Here is a 19,728-nt window from a genome sequence, read left to right as displayed (position 1 = left end):
TGTTAAATTTATGCTTACAGAGTGCTTTGACTTTTTTTTTTTTGCTTTGTTTTTGCTTTAGATGTCTTGGTAGTTGATGGAAAAGGATAATCCTTTAATCATTTTAAATTTGTCTGTTCCAGCTTGAACCAGTTGTGCCAGACTAAGTATAGCTTCTCTTGGAAGAACTAATGTTTAGCCTACATCTCTCTTACATAAAAATTGGACGCTTGACTCTGTAAGATAGACCTAGGAAAGTGTGTGTCAGGCTAAGTGTATTTTGCAGTCTCTCTTTCTATGTTCCTTACAGTTTCAAAACTTGTAGGATTGTAGCTCTATTTCCATTGCAAATGTTACTTCTCTAGCTACATGTGCTGGATCCCTCTTGCAAATGTTTTCATCTCTTTTTCAGGATCTCACTGGTGCTTCACGACAAACAGGTACCGCTCTTTCAGAACTAAAAAGGGCATGAGCTAAATTCACAGATCGGTTTCGCTTACTTTTCTCAGGCTAATTGGCCTAGCTCTAGCAAGGTCAGCCGTACCAAAGTAACACTGGAGGTACCATAGCTACAGTTGTGCTTGCACTTGCCTGTCTAGCTTTAGGAGCTGAGGGTATATTTTATATTTCCTTGCTTTGCAAAGCTTTGAGCTTAGCTAGGAGATGTTTCATAGCAAGTTGTGGAGAATCTGTTCGTTTTACTTAGGCAGAGGGGACTTGTGAGAACTTTCTGAATCAACAAACAGTTGCAGGCTAGCTGCTTTGGAGATGCAGCATGTTAAAACCTGTTGATTGGTGCTCAAGCTTTTAACCCTAAAAGACCATCTGACTTAAGATGGTAGTGTCACACTCTCTAGGTTTTTGTGTGTGTTTAGGATGCCAGACATAAATCAGGTTTTTGTTAAATGAAGATTACCCCCAGTTGTGTTGGTTTGATCGATGTTGAGTAGATCTTTAATTTTAGGTATTACATCATTATCACCGGCTGGTGCAATGGCCAAGTAAACTACTGGTCAGGTGACTCAGGTTCTGCTTCCAAGAAAATTTTTCAGACTCATATGGTGGTCTTTGTATTAACACTTGTTTTCCATCCAAAATGCAGACCTGCATTTTACATGCATTGTAGCTGTTAGTTGGTTGACACACTGAGTTTGATACCAGCAGTGATAAACACTGCTGCCTGCTTTGCTGAGTTAGGTACAGCTGAGTTAGTACTTCTCAAGTAAAGTAGAGGAAAATGTTGTGGTGCTGGGGCCTGATGGGATCCACCTGTCCCGATGGTGAAAATGTGTCTTTGGATGTAAGCTGGTGGGACTGATGGAGAGGGCTTTGAACTAGAATTGATGGGGGAAGGGGATACCAACAGGATTGCTGAAGGTAATCCAAGGGTTGACATGGCATTGCCTGAGGGTGGCAGTGCTCGTGGGAACATTTACTTTGCTCCTGGGAGCACGGAGGGCTCAGAGGCATATCTGAAATGCTTGCACACCAATGCACGCAGTGTGAGAAACAAACAGGATGAACTGGAAGTGTTGGTCAGCTCCCAGAACTTTGATATCATTGGTATTAGTGAGACTTGGTGGAATGAGTCCCACTATTGGAGTGCTGGGATGGAGGGCTACAGGCTGTTCAGGAGGGATAGGCAGGGCAGGCGATGAGGAGGTGTCACACTATATGGAAGGGAGAGGTTTGATTGTGCAGCCCTTACAGTTAGCAGTCCTCTGGGTGAGGATTAGGGGATGGAAAACAAAGGAGATGTTGTAGTGGGTGTCTACCACTGATCGCCCAGCCAGGATGTAAGCACTGATGAGTTACTCTATAGGCAATTAGGAGAAATTTCTGGATCGGTAGCCCTTGTCCTCATGGGAGATTTCAACTTCCCAGACATCAGCTGGGAATATCATACTGCTGTGACAAGCAGGTCTTGGAAATTCTTAAAGTTTGTGGAAAGTAACTTCATGTCACAAGTACTCAGTGAGCCAACTAGGAAAGATGCCCTCCTAGACTTGCTGTTTGTGAACAGAGAAGGACTTGTGGGAGATGTGATGGTAGGTGGCTGTCTTGGCCACAGTGATCATGAAATGGTTGAATTAAAAATTTTCAGTGTAATGAGAAAAAAGGACAGCAGAGTTGCTACCCTGGACTTCAAGAGAGCAAACTTTAAGCTATTCAGGTTGCTATTTAGCAGAGTACCCTGGGAATCTGCTTTTGAGGGCTTAGAAGTCCATAAGTGCTGGTCAGTCTTTAAGAACCACCTTTTAGAAGCACAGGAGAAGGCAATTCCACTGTGTTGTAAGTCAAGCAAGCAGGGCAGAAGACCAACTTGGCTGAACAGGGAATCCCTTGTGGAGCTCAAGAGGAAAAATAAATTGTATGATCTCTGGAAGCAAGGTCAGGCTTTGCAGGAAGATTACAGAGCTGTAGTTTGTAAATGCAGGGAGAAGACATGAAAGGCCAAAGCTCAATTAGAGTTGGAACTGGCCAGTGTTGTGTCAGACAACAAGAAAAGCTTTTTTAAGCATGTTAATAGCAAGAGGAGGTCTAAAAAAAACATTGGACTTGTTGAAGATGGTCATCTGACTAATAAGCATGAAGAAAAAGCAGAAGCATTCAGTGCTTTTTTGCCTCAGTCTTTAATAATACTGATAGACCTTGGGCTGCCTGGTCCCTTGAGTCGGAGGGCCATGAGTGTGGGAACAGTGGCTTTCCATTTGTAGACACGGAAATTGTAAGGGACCAGACGTGTCAACTGAATGTTCACAAGTCCATGGGACCTGGTGGGATGCATCCCAGAGTACTGCAGTAGCTAGTGGATGTTATGGCTGGACCCCTCTCGATCATCTAGCAAAGGTCTTGGGAATCTGGGAAGGTCCCCACTGGCTGGAAGCTAGCCAGTGTTATTCCAACTATAAAAAGGGCACCAGGGAACTACGGACCTGTCAGTCTAACCTCAGTTCCTAGAAAAATTATGGAGAAGATTATACAGGATACTGCTGAAAGGCATTTAAAGAATAATGCAATCATCAGGCACAGTCAACATGGGTTCACAAAGGGAAAGTCCTGTTTAACTGATTTGATATCCTTCTATGATAAGGTCACCCACCTAGTGGATGAAGGGGGGGAAGGCAGTGATGCAGTTTTTCAGGATTTTAGTAAGGCTTTTGATACTGTCCCTCACAGCATCCTTCTGGACAAGTTGTCCAACTGTGGGATGAGCAAGTTCATGGAGCACTGGGCAAAGAACTCGCTGAAGGGCAGGGCTCGAAGGCTTTTAGTGGATGGGGCTGCATCTGGCTGGTGACCGGTCACCAGTGGTGTTCCTCAGGGTTCAATTCTAGGGCCGGTTCTATTCAATACCTTCATCAACAATCTGGATGCAGGAGTTGAATGCACCATTAGCAAGTTTGCTGATGATACCAAACTGGGAGGTGCTGTTGACTCTCTTGAGGGACAAGAGGCCTTTGTAGAGGGATCTAGATAGATTGGAGCATTGGGCAGTGATTAATGGAATGAAATTTAACAAGTCCAAATGCCGGATCCTTCACCTAGGACAGAGTAACGCCAGGCACAAGTACAAATTGGGAGAGGAGTGGCTGGAGAACAGCCCTGCAGAGAGGGATCTGGGGGTGCTGGTTGACAACAGGCTCAATAGGAGTCAGCAGTGTGCCCTGGCAGCCAAGAGGGCAAACCGCATCCTGGGGTGCATCAAACACAGCACAACCAGCCTGTCAAAAGAGGTGATTGTCCCGCTGTATTCAGCGTTGGTGCGGCCTCACCTTGAGTACTGTGTGCAGTTCTGGGCCCCACCATTTAAGAGGGATGTTAAAGTCCTTTAATGTGTCCAGAGGAGGGCACCAAAGCTGGTGAAAGGGCTGGAAGGCATGTTCTATGAGGGGTGGCTAAGGACTTTGGGCTTGTCTAGTTTGGAGAAAAGGAGCCTGAGGGACAACCTCATTGCTCTCTACAGCTTCCTGAGGAGGGGAAGTGGAGAGGGAGGCGCTGATCTCCTCTCCCTGGCATCCTCTCACAGGACACATGGGAATGGTTCAAAGCTGCACCAGGGGAGGTTCAGACTGGACATTAGGAAGCATTTCTTTACTGAGAGGGCGGTCAAACACTGGAACAGGCTTCTGAGAGGGGTGGTCAATGCCCCAAGCTTGTCAGTGTTTAAGAGGCATTTCGGCAACGCCCGTAGCAACATTCTTTAATGTGGTCAGCCCTGAATTGGTCAGGCAGTTGAACTAGATGATCATTGTAGGTCCCTTCCAACAGAACTATTCTATTCTGTCAGCAGAAGTCATCTGTGCTCTTTTCTCACCGCCTTTTTTTGCCATGCCAAAGTGCTAGTAAAAGCAGGGCACTTAAAGAGAGTCTGTGCATTTACATAGACAGATACAGATACCAACGTCCATACAACCTAACCTGACTCTGCAATCCTCAGGGTGCCAACATGTGCTTATGTATTTATATGTACATTATAAGATCATCCCGAAAACTCGGAGCCTTGAGGGAGAGCTCCAGAGGAGCGGCGGAGACCCGCGCTTGCAGCACACGAGGCGCGCTGCTCTCGCTTCGCTCCCGCGCCGCAGCGCATCCCTCATCGGTGCCCGCAGCCCCCGCCCTGCGCCCCACAGCCCAACAGTCGGCTTCCGCGCAGCCGGGCCGGCCGCCCCGCAGGCCCCTCCGCCGCGGGCACCCCCGACCCTCGCCGCGCCCCGGCGGCGGCGGGCGCTGGCGGCTGCGCTCCCGCCCTGGGCCGCCGCGCCGCCGGCGCCCAGGCAGTTAATCGCGCCGGTGCTGCGGCCCCCGCCCGGGGCGGGGCGAAGCCCGCCCGCCGCAGGCGGGAGGCGGCTCGGCCGGCGCGCCCCGCAGCCCGTCCGTGTGCAGCGAGAAGCCCTCCTCGGTTCCCAGCGGCGGTTCCCGACGCCCCAGGTGAGCGCCGAGCCCCGCCAGCCGCCGCACGGGAGGTGCGGGGCGAGGCGTGGCGGCGCAAGGTGGGGGGACCCCCTGCAGCCCCCGGTCCTCTCTCGGCCGCCGGGCGGGTGCCCGCAGCGCCTCCCGGAACCGGCACCGGCAGCCCCGGTCGCTGGGCGGCGAAACCCCTGCGGGGGGGGGGCGGCAGAGGCAGAAACTGGGTGCCACCGGGCGGGGAAACGGGAGGCCGGGGGGAGCGCTCATCGTGGGCTGCGGGAGGGGCCGCGGACGCAGAGGTCTCGTCGGATGGGAATTTCGGTAGTGCCGTCGTCTCCCAGCTTACATTGATGGGCGCTGCCTGCGGGCTGCGCCGTCTGCGGGGTCGAGGAAATGGTCTGGCAGTGATGTGCGGCGTGAGTGAGCTGTAATTGTTTGTACCGTCTCAAGAGGGAAACCACACTATAAAAACCAATTTTGCAGTGACTCCAGTTTTTCTAATGATGGATCAACGCCAAACTAGAGCTTTTCCTTAAAGATACTATTAACTTAGGTTTTTCTTTAAAAAAAGAACAAGGGGAGGGGATAAAAATATAAGGGAGAGCGTAATGATAATGGATTCTGCATGTTTTCAAAACATAGGTTAGAGGATTTGCAGACGTGTTCAAGTGGGCCATGCCCTTTCTTGAGCTGAGTCCTGCTGTGAGCACATTATTGAACATCAGTTTTAACTACGGCTGAGGAAGGCTGCTGAAACTTTTGACGTGACTGTAAAAATTTCTATTTGTTTAGACAGTGTGAGAATTTTGTGGCTTTATATTAATTGGCGGCCTGTCAGCTACTACCTGATTGCCAGAATGGTCTGCCATGGGAAAACTGCTTTATGCTTGCTCCTTTCTTCTGTTCCTGCCAAGGCATCTCCTCTTGGGCGCTGTTGGAGAGGGTATTCTGGACCTTTGGACTGTCAGAACTTTGTTCTCGTTTTTTTGAACTACATTGTTGCTTAGGGGTTCACAGAACCAAGAACACTGTTAAAAATCACGTGGTTGCTTTATACTGTGAACAGCAGCCGAATGAATGTCCTCGGTTTATTTGCAGCCATTTGTCATCTACGTACATAAAAATCAATTTGCTGTTTCTTCTTCTTGTCCTCTAACTCTTTGTTATTAGGACTCATGGCACTGTAGTTTTCTTGAAAAAAAATTATGCATTTTTCCCATAACGTATATGGTATAATAACAATACCCTGTACTAGCTGACTCTAATCACACGACCATGATGCGTAACTGATTCTAAATGCGACTTTCATGCTTTACCTCCTTGAGCGTAGATTCTAGTGTAAGTTTAGTACATCTAGTACTTGTGAGATTTAGGTCTATTTAATAAAGGCTAATATTTTAAATGAAGAAAACTAATCGTCCTTATAAATTTTAATACATTTCCATTATTCAGTGGCTTTTAACAGGCAGACTTCAGGTTTATTTTGTTTGATTCTTCAGTGCTTTCAAAATTCATGTGTTATATAATTCCGTTGCAAGACTGATTTCTTTCTATTTCCTTGTAGTGTAATCCTGGGTTTTTTAAGGATTACAGTCTTGTCTCTATTATACTATGTGCTGTCAGGCTCTTTGTAAGGGAGGGTAGAGCAAAACTTTGTGATTCAATACTTCCTGTAAGAGCATTCCCAGAAAGGCTACGTGATGAAGTTGGTACTTAGTCACTTATGAAAATAATAACAAATGAATCATTCTATAGTTGTAATTCTGTCATCGTATCAGCACCAAAGCCTCAGTGATACTTTCAGGTATTTAAATGTAAAGGAGAATGCAGAAAGGAGAATTTTTTTGGTATAGGTTATGGTAATGGATTAGGAAAAAAGATATTCAAGGTGAATGATAAACTAGAGTGCTATGACTTTTTGGAGTCATGTTTGGTTTAGTCTTCCTCACCCTTAGGCTGGGGCAGATAGAAGTGCCCTTAAGGTCAGTAGGAGGAGTTTAATGAAGAGGATGTTATGAGTAAGATGTTTCCTGGACTCAGGTTTCAGGCGTATAACAGTTAGAGATGAGCTTTGGAGACCTTCTGGAGCCAGAGATGACAGGGGGCTAAAGCTAGTTCAGCAGTCACTGTCGCTGTGGGAGGTAGAGAAGAAATAGGACTAGTTAGTTAGCTATGAGACTTACCTCCCTCTGGCCTGTGAGCCAGGTGTTGCTTATACCACAGAACAGAAGTGGTGGTGAGACGGGTGTTATGTTAGCAAGGGGTTAGTCTGGGCTTCAGTGCTTTGAAAGTGGTGATGCTTGGCCATAAAAAAATGGAGATGCTCGTTTTGCTGCAGTTATAAAAGCTGTAGTGTGGCTGGATTATTTTGGGGATTTAATATTCATGACAGTATCATATCTATAGAAGGTTTCTATCACTGTTAATGATGCTGGCTTTACGGATGGGACTATTCTGATGCACTTATATCTAATTTTTTTAATCTAATTCTAGGTATAAGCATACATGGCTCCTGGTGTCTCAAATGAGAAGAAAACTGATGATGAACAGTCTTCAAAGTAAGATTCTGAAATGAATTATCTTGTCCAAGTTTACACTTACCTTCCTCCCCAAACTAATAACACACTGATTTAGTTTAAGATAAAGTTTAGGATACAAATATTGATTATAACTTCAAATATCTAGTAGAAGCTGTTTTGACAAATGGGGTCTTTATCTGCTTTAACCAGACGTACACAGAGGGCTTTGCTGGCTAGCCGTTTTCATTTATCATGACAGTGAATTTTTCCAAGCATAGGTGAGCTGTTGAAATGTTGACTTTGGTTGCTGCATATGGCCAGACGTACCTGCTTCAAGAGTTTGAACAAATATTTCAATCTGTTTCACTAATCCTTACTTTAAGCTTATTTTAGTAAAGCTATATATGCATGTTTAGTCCTCAGATATTCATGTTTTGTTTAAACCCCCAGAAGTTGTAGGTGCTTTACAGCAGTGTGATGGGAATAAATTGTCTGCTCCTTAGGGTTACAAACCAAAGATTTTTATCAGGCAAACTTTGCCTCTACTGTAAATCCATGGCATTGGTCCTATGTACACATAGTAATATGCTTACGTTTATCGCCCATTTTACCCCAGGGTCCAAGTCTGCAATTAGATCTGGATGAGCAGATAACAAGTTAGTAACAGCCCCTAGCTGCAGTGAGGGGTGGGTTGAAGAGTGTTGCTGGTAGGGTATGAGATGAAAAAGGTAAAAGATAGTCACTACTGAGGAAGGAAGCTGTATTTAGGCCAGACATGAGGACAGTGGCTTTGGCACATACCACATGAATTTCCCTATACTTTTAATAGAGGCCTCGCCTTTTCCCAGTTTATTTCCTGGAGAGAAGCTTTTGTTGCTGGTATTCTCATAAGGAAGGAAATATTTTTTGCTTTCCTGAGAACAAATTGTAAAGTGATTTCAAATTATATCCTATTTGTATGTAAAAGCCATTCCAATAAACATCTTCAAGCCAGCTGTTTGATCTGCATTAGTGAGTGACCCATTAAATATGGGCAGAGGGTCCCACAAAGCCGAACAGGAATAATTCAGAGGAGGCAGCTTGGGAATTCTGCGCACATGAGCTGGCAAACTCCTGGGCTGTCTGTGCCTTTCTGAAGAGCCATAAACCCGGTCTTTATTTCTTCCGGAGTCAAACAGGTCTCTCAGAGGGAAGAACAAAGGCAACCAAAGCCTTTGGTTCTACCTCAGACAGGATTTGTATGAAGAGAGGCAAATGGGGCACGTGGGAGAGGGAAAGGAATTACTACTGAAGGGGCGAACGAACCATCCGCTTTGTTGGGCTGCTTTTTCAGTTGCTGAAGGTGGTTGTGGTGGGCAGGGACAAATAGGGTGGATTGGGATGATACCTCTTTCTTTGGTTGTGCAGCTGCTGCTGGATAGTTAGTGACGTTGGGGAGAGAATTTCAAGAACAGAAACAATTGTTAGAATATTGGGGTTGTAACTATTTTATTTGTTTTCTGAGGACCAGTTCAGTGACCTCAGTATGGGCATCTAGGCCACTTTAGGCTTCTTAAGGTAACCAATACATCCTGCGCAGGATAAGACATAGGACCTACAGAAAAGCACTGCCTTTCTGGAGAGGCATTAGAAGACAGACAAGGTAGCCTAAAACATCTAAAATAGTGCTAAACGCCTATGTTTAGGCTTCAGAGCTGTTCCTGCAAAGTCTTAACAATTTTTGCATTAACTCCAGGCAAACTATTTTGTTTGTCTCCTCTGACAAAGCAGTTTGAATTTGCTGAGCCATGCTGTGACTGCAGTGAGCCTTCATTAAGCTATTAAGTCATCTTTTTGTGTCTGGAAGATATTTATTGCTTGATTTCATCTCTCGGAAACTACTTTGAAATATTGGCCGGTATTTTGCTTAAGCTTGTGATCATTGACTAGTCTTTCCTACCTGTTTCAATTGAACTTAAAACATCAAGCACAGAAGGTAGACGTTTTATGAATCATTCAACTTGCTTAGTTAGTCCACTACCAAATTTTTCATGAAGGCGATCCCGCATGTTAAGTAGTTCAGTTTTCCTTCCTCGCCTTGTCGTTTCCTGATTCTTCAGAAAGATTTTTTTTTTTTTAAGCTGTATCACTTCCTTACAGGAAGCAACTTAAGAGGAAGTGAATTCTTTTTACCTCTTCCTCTCTTTCCCTTTTTCTTGCATTTTTTTTCCTCTTCCATGGTTTTCTCTTTGCTTCAGATTTCCATTTGCCTCTATCCTCTCCTATTCCAGATCCTCTGTACTCTTGTTACCAGTCGTATGCCATAGAGTCTTTTCCTTGTGGCCGGATGACACAGAGTTACAGTGAGCCAAATTGCCAGAAATCCCCTTTGGGCCTGTCTATAAAGCCCAAATCTTTCCACCCCTCTCAGGTGGCTAGGAGGGTCAGTCAAAACACAAAGGTTTGCTTTTCAGCTTTGCTATCGATTGTCTATGTAGTAAGGAGGTGTACTGAATATTCCCTGGTCCTGATCCCATTGTTCTGCTCACCGTAAAGACCCACTCTGCTTCACAGCTTTAATACTGTTAAAGGTTGCACTGTTGCAAATGCATCCTACCATCTGGCTTTTCTTCAGCAATTTCATCCTGTGCAATGAATGGAATGTTAAATATCATATGTGATTTATTATGAGACATAAGGTGGTGATGAAATTTAAGATTTCCTTAATGTAATGCATGAGGAACCAAAATAAGGTAGTGCAAGCATACTTAGGTGTGGCATTTCCCAACTTCTACTGCTTGACTTTGCAAAATTAGCATCTGTTCAATGTAGGGGTTTGTATATACTCTGTATGTTTCACAATGCTGCTGTCCTGGCAGAGAGAATTTTATCCATCTCTGCAACCCTCACCTGGAGAAAATGAAAGAAGACATCCTGTACCATTTTGCTCTTGGGACTGGTACCCATGATTTTCCGGCGTTGTTTGGAGATGTAAAGGTAAGACGCTTCATTTCATTCAGCAAGCCTAAGCTTTTCTGCAGCCGGTGGAAGTATAGCTGTCTTCAAAATAAGACTAAATGTGTCAGCATACCACCAGCTGAGGAATGAATGGAAAGGGGGTAAGATTTTGTAGGTTCTTGTCACTTTCAATATCAAGCAAAATTGGGGATAATTGTTTCTGACTGTCTCTTTTTCATGTAGTAAAAAGGCAAATGGTGCAGCCTCTATTCAGGTAGAATTCCCTGTTGGGGGGCCTTCAAGCCAATATCTGTCTTTTACTAGTTTAAACAGGATGAAGGCATTTGAGTGCTGTACAGAAGGGTGGGTTTTTTCCATAATTTTTCTTCATGGCCTTTTAGAATGATTATGAGTAGAACCACATCTGGGAATATCTTTGTGTTAACTGAAGGTGTTTGCATCCTCATGTTGATCTTTGCATGTTCTTTGATATACTGAATCATGCAATTGATTTTTGTTTTGTTGCATACTGTCCACCCCAGTTTGTATGTGTTGGAGGAAGTCCTTCACGGATGAAAGCTTTTATCGCCTACATAGCTGAAGAACTGGGGCTTGGGAGCCCTGGTTGTGACTATCCTAACATCTGTGCCGGAACTGACCGTTACGCAATGTACAAAGTGGGACCTGTTTTGTCAGTGAGTGTAAGTAACTCACTTAATCAGATATGGGACACAGTTCAATGATGCTGTTCAAAGCAGAAGATATGAACACTTTTAAACACTTAATAGATGGACTCAGGTTTTTAAGTGTGTATCAGCCATGCCTAAAATAGTACAGTCAGCTAGTTCAGAATTCCCTTTTAGCCCTTTCTTGTATAAGGGCAAATCTCTGAGATCTTCGTTCCTTTCTTGCCTCCTTTCTCCTCAGTGTACCCCTGAGGTGTTGCAGGAATGGCCTTATATTTTTTTTCAGCAGACTTATTGTTGCCTCGACCCTGTTCTGTATCCTGAATAATGGGGAAAAATGTCACTCGATGCATGTGGGGTATTTGAAAAAATGGCTGTATCACATCCAGAGCTAAGTATCTGCAGTGGCATTGTCAAATGTGCTAATGTAGCTTAAGAGTAGCATTCCATGGGACTTGTGCTGCCAACTCATGTATGTGTTTTAAAACTTCATACCTTTAATTTGTAGATATGATTAAATACTTCAGTTGCAATTGAATAACTGTAGTATCATTCTGCACCCTTTCTTTTGAGTTGTAATTATTGCATTATCATGCAAGTTAAGGTGGACTTACATTTGCTGAGCTTTGTGACTAAACCACAATGTCTGTGTTTTGAAAAAATTTAGCTTAACTATTCACTAGCACTTCAGTTTGGTAAAAAATCAGAGTGGGGTTTTTCTTGTGTTTAAGAAAAGTCCTGTGATGACGTACATTTGTCAAATATTGGGAAGGACACTGCTTATACTTTTGAGAATGTAAGTATTTTATATTTCATGATTTTTAGAAATACTGTACTTCATCCATAGTCTACCAAAGCCAGTGGGAGTCTTTCTGTTTACCTATAGTAACCTTTCAGTAGGCCCATAGGTTAGGGTTTTTGTGGGAGTGAGTTAGGTGACATTTGGAACAAAATATAAGGAAGGAGATATTTTCCAGCTCCTTCTTCCATATATATTTTGCAGTGTCTATGTGAATGTTGAATATTAATTTCTGCTTTCATTTCAGCACGGTATGGGCATTCCTTCTATTTCAATCATGTTGCATGAGCTGATCAAACTGTTGTATCATGCCAAGTGTTCCAACATAACCATTATTCGCATTGGCACCTCTGGTGGAATAGGTATTTCCCCTCTTGATTTCTTTTTTTCTTCAAACCAAAGCATCTTTGTAGGAGAGTAAAGCATCTCTCTGCAAGTAAGTGATTGATGGTCAGAACAGTTTTCCACAGGAGATGAATCATTTTGCTTCTGTAATTTTGAAAGAAAAGGCAAAATCTGCCTCTGGATAGAGAAAGTGCACTTAAGAGATCTGATAACGTGAGGAGAAGGACATTCCTGTCCTGTATGAAAAGTATGAGATAAGACAGAATATATAGGGAGAAAGGAAAAATGTTGTTCTTTCAGAAATTATTTGTAATTAGAAACTGAAGCAGCTAGGCATGCACAAAAAATTCTCTTGGTGAATTCAGGGGCAAAATTGCCACCTTGAAAAGAAGCAGGATTGCATCAAGATGTATGTTTTATGTGTATGGAAACAAAGCGTTAACTACATTGTGAAGCTATATCTATTTCTCTTCATTGCAGGTCTGGAGCCAGGCTCAGTGGTTATAACTAGGCAGTCTGTAGATGCCACCTTCAAACCTCAGTTTGAACAGGTTATTCTGGGAAAGACTGTAATTCGCAGTACAAACCTAGATGAACAGCTAGCTAAGGAACTGATGCAGTGCAGTAAAGAAATCGGGCAGTTCAATACAGTCATTGGAAACACTATGTGCACTTTGGATTTCTATGAAGGTAAGGCTTGCAACAGACTAACAGAAGTATATTGGTTAGCAGCAATAGGTAAATATTGAATAATATTTTAACATGAAGGTTCCAGTTCACTGAACAGAACACATTCCCTACTTTGAGTTGTCAACTGTAATTAACCTATTTTTCATGTATGTAAAATCAAGATTGTGCTTAGCATTTTGCTGTATTGAACTTCTAATTTTGTGGAGGTTTATTTCCCCCCAGCTCTAATAGATCCTCTGAAATACATATAGTCTACTATACACTTTTAACGTACTTGTTAGTTAGGTGTGTTTGTCACAAAATTTGTGTGATTTACTGAGGCATCCTAGAGGATTAGAGGAGTGAGAATTATTTGTGGCTGGTTTGGCGTTGGTTTTTTTTTTTTTTTTGCACTGCTTAAGTATGTAAAGTAAACATTTTCTGAAAGAAGTGTTGGAACTTGTTTCCCATGTGCATTTTGAGCAAAGCAGCAGTCAGACAACTGAAGACAGTATTTTGCTGAGTTGTGTCGATGCTGCTACGTAGGAGGGGCAAACCTCCAAGGCTTACTTTGGATAAACGTGTAGACATTCAGGTGCATTTCTGATGTGCCAAGTCTATTCACAAACATCTTTCAAATCGTGTGAGAACAAAGTGTAGATGGCACCTGATACTACTTTCTCTAGCTGTTGCTGAATAGGTGACAAAGGGTGCAGTGCAGAGGGGAACGCATGGTCTTCATAATAGTGCTCAAGCTTGTTCAGAAGCTGACACTGTCAGTTTGCATATCTCATCAGACACCAATCACAGGTGCAAGCTACACTAAAAAAACATGACAGGAATGTTTTCAACTTATACAGCAAGAAATGAAAGCAGGCTCAAGGGCATTAATTTAGGAGTACATCTCCTGAAAACAAAAGGAGACTGAGTAAAACACTATGTAATTTAACTTTACTGTACATAAACTGCTGCTGTTTTATCTGTGGGTGTTATTCTTTAATAATTTGAATAAACTAATTTTCTCAAAAAATTACAATAGTATTAACTACTTAGTTTAAGAGACTCTTAATCTCTTACCTTAGAGAGTCTGTAAGTAATAAAATGTTCATTCTTCTAAGGTAGCATAAGGAAAGCATTTTCAAGCCTGGCAGTTTTTCTAGACAATGATTAAACATAGAAAAAAAATGGAGCACTTCCATACAGCTTAAAGTTTGTTGCTGAATTTTGATGCATGCTGCACATGCGGGAAACTACTACTTACATTTTCCTGTTTATGGATTTGAGAATTTAAGCTGGAGAAGACCAATTAAATTACCGTGACTCACATTATATAAAATACAAGTAATGTAGAAGCTCTGGCAATAGCTAAGAATCACTTTGTCCTATTTGTCTTGTGCATGAAAATAAACAGTAGTAGTAAAAGCTGGACATGGTATAAGGGCATCTGCAATAATTGGGTGTTTTAGAAACTGAATTTGTTCTATGACTTCATCACTCTGAAAATTTCTACAAAATTACTTCGTAGGACAGGGCAGGTTGGATGGTGCAATCTGCTTATATAATGAAGAAGAGAAACTGCAATATTTGAAGGAAGCTTACGATTCTGGCGTCAGAAACATAGAGATGGAATCTTCTGTATTTGCTGCAATGTGTAATCTCAGTGGTGTAAAAGGTAAACTAACTTAAAGTCACTTTATTCAAGCTATAGGAAGCTTTCTGCATTGCAGGGGGTTTGTGGTAAAAACTGCAAATGAGGTGTTAACATACCTTCTGCATAGAAAAAAAAACAGTCCTGGTTAGTTTTGTTGCTATGATTGTTTTGTTTCATATGTATTCACAACTTACGCAAGCTTCCTCACATAGTTCTTACACAGTTTAGTTCTGTCATTTGCTATTCCAGCCCATGGCAAGCACATATAAAGTACATAGTTACCCTATAGCATTAATTTGTTTTTTTCAGTTAGTTTTTGAAGTTTACAGGAAGCAAATGGTTAATTTAAGCAATCAGGTGATACGTAAAGTATATTCACTTTCTATACTTTCATATCAAATTGACAATATAAGTATTTTGTGTAGACTGATGGCCTTAATTCTTAAACAGTTGAAGATTTTTAGTAGAGTCATGAATAAACCATTCATAATCATAAAATGAGTTTTTAATTTTTTTACACAAGCTAACTAATTTTCAGTAAAGATTTAAAAAAAAAATAAGCGATTACAAATAATTTAATACAGTGCCTTTCTACTTACCATGTTAGCTATAGTCTCTCACTTTTCTTGGCAAGGAATTTGCCAATTTAAAACATTGATGTTTCTCAAACTTCCTTAAACTTGAAGGTGAAATGAAGAAAAATAAGCAAAAAAGCTAACAGTTGTATCAAACATCCTCAGTTCTTACTGACTTGAGAGTGATTAAAAACCCAACCTGTGCTATCACTGAGCCATTAGGGAGCCTGGTACTTTTTGCTGTCTCGACTTTGTAGGTCTGTAATGTGTATTACCGGTTGTGCTCTGCAAATTGTCACTAGCAGAAACCCAGATACAGAAGAATGATGGTAGATGTCAGCTTGAGTGAAAGGAGGGATTTTACCTTTGGGGTTCTGATTACCAAAAGGCAGAAGATGAGCCTGAGGTGATCCATGAGATCCTTGTGTACTTGCAGTGCTCCCCATCCGTGAATGTCGAAGCTGCTCATCTGCTGGGTCCTGAGGGACGGCACCTACAGCAGAGGGATTTGAGTTGGGTGTAAGGTAGATAGCGGAGGGCTGTAACTACATCTGCTACAACAGTGTCTCTGATCACTTCCTACCAGTCAAGCCCTGGGTACCTGTGAAATATAATTCCTATCCAGAAAAACATAAGAATCATGATACAACAATAAGTATCTGCTGCTCCCAGAGAGCTCTTGCTTTATTAATGTAGCGATCAGTTGTCTTAAACTATTTGTAACTTTTTTCCTATCATCCACAGCGTGCTAGTCCCCTAGCATCTTATGGAACTGTGCACCATTTGTTTGGGTTTGTTTTCTCTCATATTTCTAATCTTCTAGCTGTTCGTTCAAGTGTTTATGCTTTTGGACTGTAGAAGTGCCAGAATGTCATTCCTAACTAATGCTGTCTTTTAATTTCTAGCTGCCGTAGTGTGTGTCACTCTTCTGAATCGGCTTGAAAGGGATCAGATTAGTAGCTCACATGATGTACTTGTGGAGTATCAGCAGAGACCGCAGAAGTTAGTGGGGTATTTCATTAAGAAAAGTCTTGGGAAAGTATGAACTATCCATCTTTGTTTTCTAGAAGCAGAAGGCTTTTGCACAGCTGAAGTCATGGTCATGACTTCTGTGCATTAAAGGTCTTTTGCCTCAGAATACCTTACAGCATTCTGTGTGTCTGTGGAAGTTAATCATTTATGTCACTGTACTTGGGGAACTGAATGTGCTGAATGGACTTCAGTTAAGTTTTGCTTAGTTATGTGTTGCTGGATATAAGACTCACTTTTCTGTGAACTGGAAAATGGATCTGTTGTGAAGGACATGCCTGCTATAATATATGAAAAACCTTTATTTATCCCTGCTGTAAAAGAAAAATGAGGAAGAAAATCAAACTTTATTGCCAAGCACTTGCAAACCACGAAATTAAAATTAACTTAAGAATGCTAATCCCTTTCTTTTTGTTACAAAAAATTATATAAATGTTAATTGTATTTGTTGCTTCACTTGTAAAGAAAACTTAAAGTGAATGCAGATTATTTTTTGCAAACTTTGACAAATAAACAGTACTATTTTCGTATATTAAAATTTCATGAAATTGCAAAGTGTGGAACTGAATTTTCTAAGCATTAAGGACTTGACACTGAGCTGTTGAATATCTGTACTTCCTAGATATTGATCCAACAAGGTCATTCATATCCCATTTTAACTATACGATTGAATCAATACCCAGGAAACATTTATGCATTAAGTAGTTTTGCATTGAAGAACTTGAAATCTTTTGCTGAATTGAGGCTTTTGCTTACTGAAGAGGAACCAAAGGCATCTGGGAGATGCATAGCATGTTCACAGGACTGCATTATGGTAGTTCATTTTTTTTTTCCTTTTAATTTGTTTCTTTTCAAATTGTTTTTCACCTCCATGTCTTCAGGACATAACACTCACTGTTGCAATGGTTTCAGTTCTTCTGAAAAACTGGAGAATAGCTGTTGACTGTACATGCCATCAAAACTGTTTCTGCAATTTTTTTCCACTAACATTGGCCTAATGTTTGGGGTTTTTTTAAATCATACTCATTGCTGCTTTGCTGCTGTGGTTAGAATATAAATACACGGTCAGCTAAAGAAAAATGTGTTTATCTCTTTTTTTTTTTCTTTTTTTTTTTCTCTACTGCAGTGGAGGGTGCAGTCCTAGCAGGAGTCACAAGTCAGAAGGGTCTGAATAAACTCTCAGAACAGCTGTCACTGATCCAGCTAAATGAGATTTTCTTTTTGAGGATTGTAGTCTGCAACAGTCTGTTAACAAGCGTAAGAGTTAGATCTAAGAGGGAGTGATGTAGGAGTAGGCACATTCACCAAGAAGTGGCAGAAACTGGAAGCAATGTGACGAAAACATTAAAAAAGGAAGGGATGACTCTTGTGAACAGGAAACTGCCAATGAATTTTCAACTGGAGACCAGATAAAAAGATTTTTTAAAATTTACTAATTTAGTCTCCCTTTAATTTTAAAAACACATTTTCTCATTTATGATCAGGATATACAATGAATGTAAGTTTTCAGAGAAAGCCTTTTTTTCTCTAAGCTTAAGGGACGAGTCAGGTGGAAATGGCTCCATATTTTGTTTGAACTGTTCCTCCCTCTGTGCTTAACTATGCCTAGTGCTTGCATGGGCATTGCACGAAGTACTGTGAGGTCCCTTGGGAAACATGCAACAAAGCACATCCTTGCTCTGCAACCTCCTGTTCCCAGAACAGTAGCAAAGAGATAAAAAGGAGATCACTTAAGAAGCAACTTCCTGCACTCTAGGCTGAAGAAAAGCTTATACCAAATTGACCAGTATGGGTTTGGAGAGGACAGTTTGCTGTTGTAAAAGAAATACTTACTATGAATTACCTAAAGAGGAGAAAAATATTTTATCAAGAAAACAAAGAAACACCTAATGTGGCTCTGTGAAGCTTTGGGGAAGCAGATTTCTGCAGTTGTCCTGGAGGTACGAATTTGAAATGGTGTGATTTTTCTTTTTAAAGGAAGGACAGGAAGAATCTGGAAACTGGTTAAAAAGTTCTTAAATCCTTTAATGGTATGAGCTGTTAGTTGAAACTACAAATCTTTTGTATTTACAGTCATATGAAGTAGGCACTTCTATTTTGATAACTAATATGAAAACTCCTATGTGCTACGTGCTGAAATATAATTAGCGTTGTGGCCTGGCTGAGTTGGAGCTAAGGTTTAAGCATTCGTGGAGTGATGCAACTATTCTATTAAATCAGCACACAAGACCCTAGCAGAAACCCCTGCAAGACTTTAGCCATTCACTTTTTGCCAATATGTCCTTTCTCTTTCCCACTGTTCCTTAGGTCATTGTACTTTTCTTTCTGCTAAAACATTTTTCTTCTGTGCTTCCTAACAGATGGAGTAGGGATGTATGACAACATTAGAATTCAAAGGAGACAGAGTATCCTCCTGTTTCTACTGGTCACCATCCTGTAATGCTGTATTCCTAATGCAAGAGGGTGCTCTATAGACACATTTACGTGCAATAAAATACTTTTCTTAGCTTCAGAGGAAACTTGCCAGAACATTACCCTGATAAGAACAATTGTATTTTCCCTTGTGAGTGCAACTGGACAGAGAGATAAAGAAATGAGTCAGCTGTGTGCATCCGGCAGTGAAGTTACCTTCCTGTAGGTTTTACAAAGACGCCCATAAAGAATTATAAAATATTTAACAGTCTTTTATATGCAAATCAATTCTTTAATATTAGACATTCACATTCTTTCTGTAGAACATGAATCAAGATTTTGAGTGGTGATATTTTTAAAAGCATATATGATATTACATATATGTTTGATATTACATCGTGCAGCGTCTCCTGGTAGATCTACAAATCCTGCAAACCCTGGAAACCTCAACTTCAAATCAAAGTTCTGCTTTTGTTCTTTATGCCACCCTGTACCTAGCAATACACTACAGAATCAGTTCACTCCAGAGATCAGAAGAAATAAAAGCAAAGAAGGAAGGCAGAAGATACTAATAGGGTGGAAGTGTGAAGGGAGAAAATGGTGGTTTCTACCTGTGGTTTGTTCTGTGATTCATGGTGTTCTTCTGGCCTGTCCTACCTTTTTGTTAAAGAAATGGTTGAGACCATAATGAAGATAGACTAGAATGTATTTGTTTCACATTTGCAAGAGACTGAGAATGTGCAGTAACTTGATGAGTGACTTGAAGGAGTGGATTTTTATTTTTGGCATCTTGATATGCTTCAGAGAAGGATTTTCTTTAATGGAAGGTATGAGAAATCCTGAAAAGGAACATTTTGGAATGACCTATTGCCAGAAGTGCTTGAGAGTATAAATGTTTTTACCTGTCCTTTAAAAACCAAGCAAAATAATTCAGTAATTTCAGTATTTCTTGAAAACATACACCTGTAATATGCAATATCTTTTTAAAAAATTCTTCCTAAGTCCTTGCAAAGGATTTTCAGTGCATCATGTAACATAACTGGATTTTCTTCTCAAGTCTGGATCTCAATATATTCCTAAATAAAGTGTTTATACAGTTGAATTGGACACGTGTTTCATTTCCATTGACAAGATAGGTGAAAGAAACTAAAGCGGGAATGTTTTTAGATTTGCCCATCAGCAGTCAGTTATATTCTGAATGCAGCACTCAGTAGTA

At 41.3% G+C, this 19,728-nt stretch overlaps 1 protein-coding gene across 4 annotated transcripts; it reads left to right on the top strand.

The window, feature by feature from the left end:
• Nucleotides 1-4,872: 4,872 nt before the first annotated feature.
• On the top strand, nt 4,873-19,568 carry UPP1 (uridine phosphorylase 1). Of its 4 annotated transcripts, XR_009483934.1 has the most exons (9): nt 4,873-4,911; nt 7,384-7,448; nt 10,268-10,385; nt 10,889-11,047; nt 12,079-12,193; nt 12,657-12,866; nt 14,371-14,517; nt 17,227-18,040; nt 18,461-18,470. XR_009483934.1 is itself a non-coding variant. In XM_059815351.1 (8 exons), the coding sequence occupies exons 2-8, from the start codon at nt 7,396-7,398 to the stop codon at nt 17,382-17,384; spliced, it is 960 nt and encodes a 319-aa protein (XP_059671334.1). In that variant the 5' UTR covers nt 4,873-4,911; nt 7,384-7,395; the 3' UTR covers nt 17,385-19,568. The 4 variants fall into 4 exon arrangements, 3 of the variants coding, with proteins under 3 accessions (XP_059671334.1, XP_059671335.1, XP_009815617.1); XM_059815351.1 differs by having other exon boundaries at nt 17,227-19,568; XM_059815352.1 differs by lacking the exons at nt 17,227-18,040; nt 18,461-18,470 and adding an exon at nt 15,977-16,644.
• Nucleotides 19,569-19,728: the final 160 nt, after the last annotated feature.

The sequence above is a fragment of the Gavia stellata genome, chromosome 3, assembly GCF_030936135.1.
Source record: "Gavia stellata isolate bGavSte3 chromosome 3, bGavSte3.hap2, whole genome shotgun sequence".
Lineage (NCBI taxonomy): Eukaryota > Metazoa > Chordata > Aves > Gaviiformes > Gaviidae > Gavia > Gavia stellata.
Note: the sequence above shows the minus strand (reverse complement) of the source record. Positions and strands in the feature narration are given on the sequence as shown.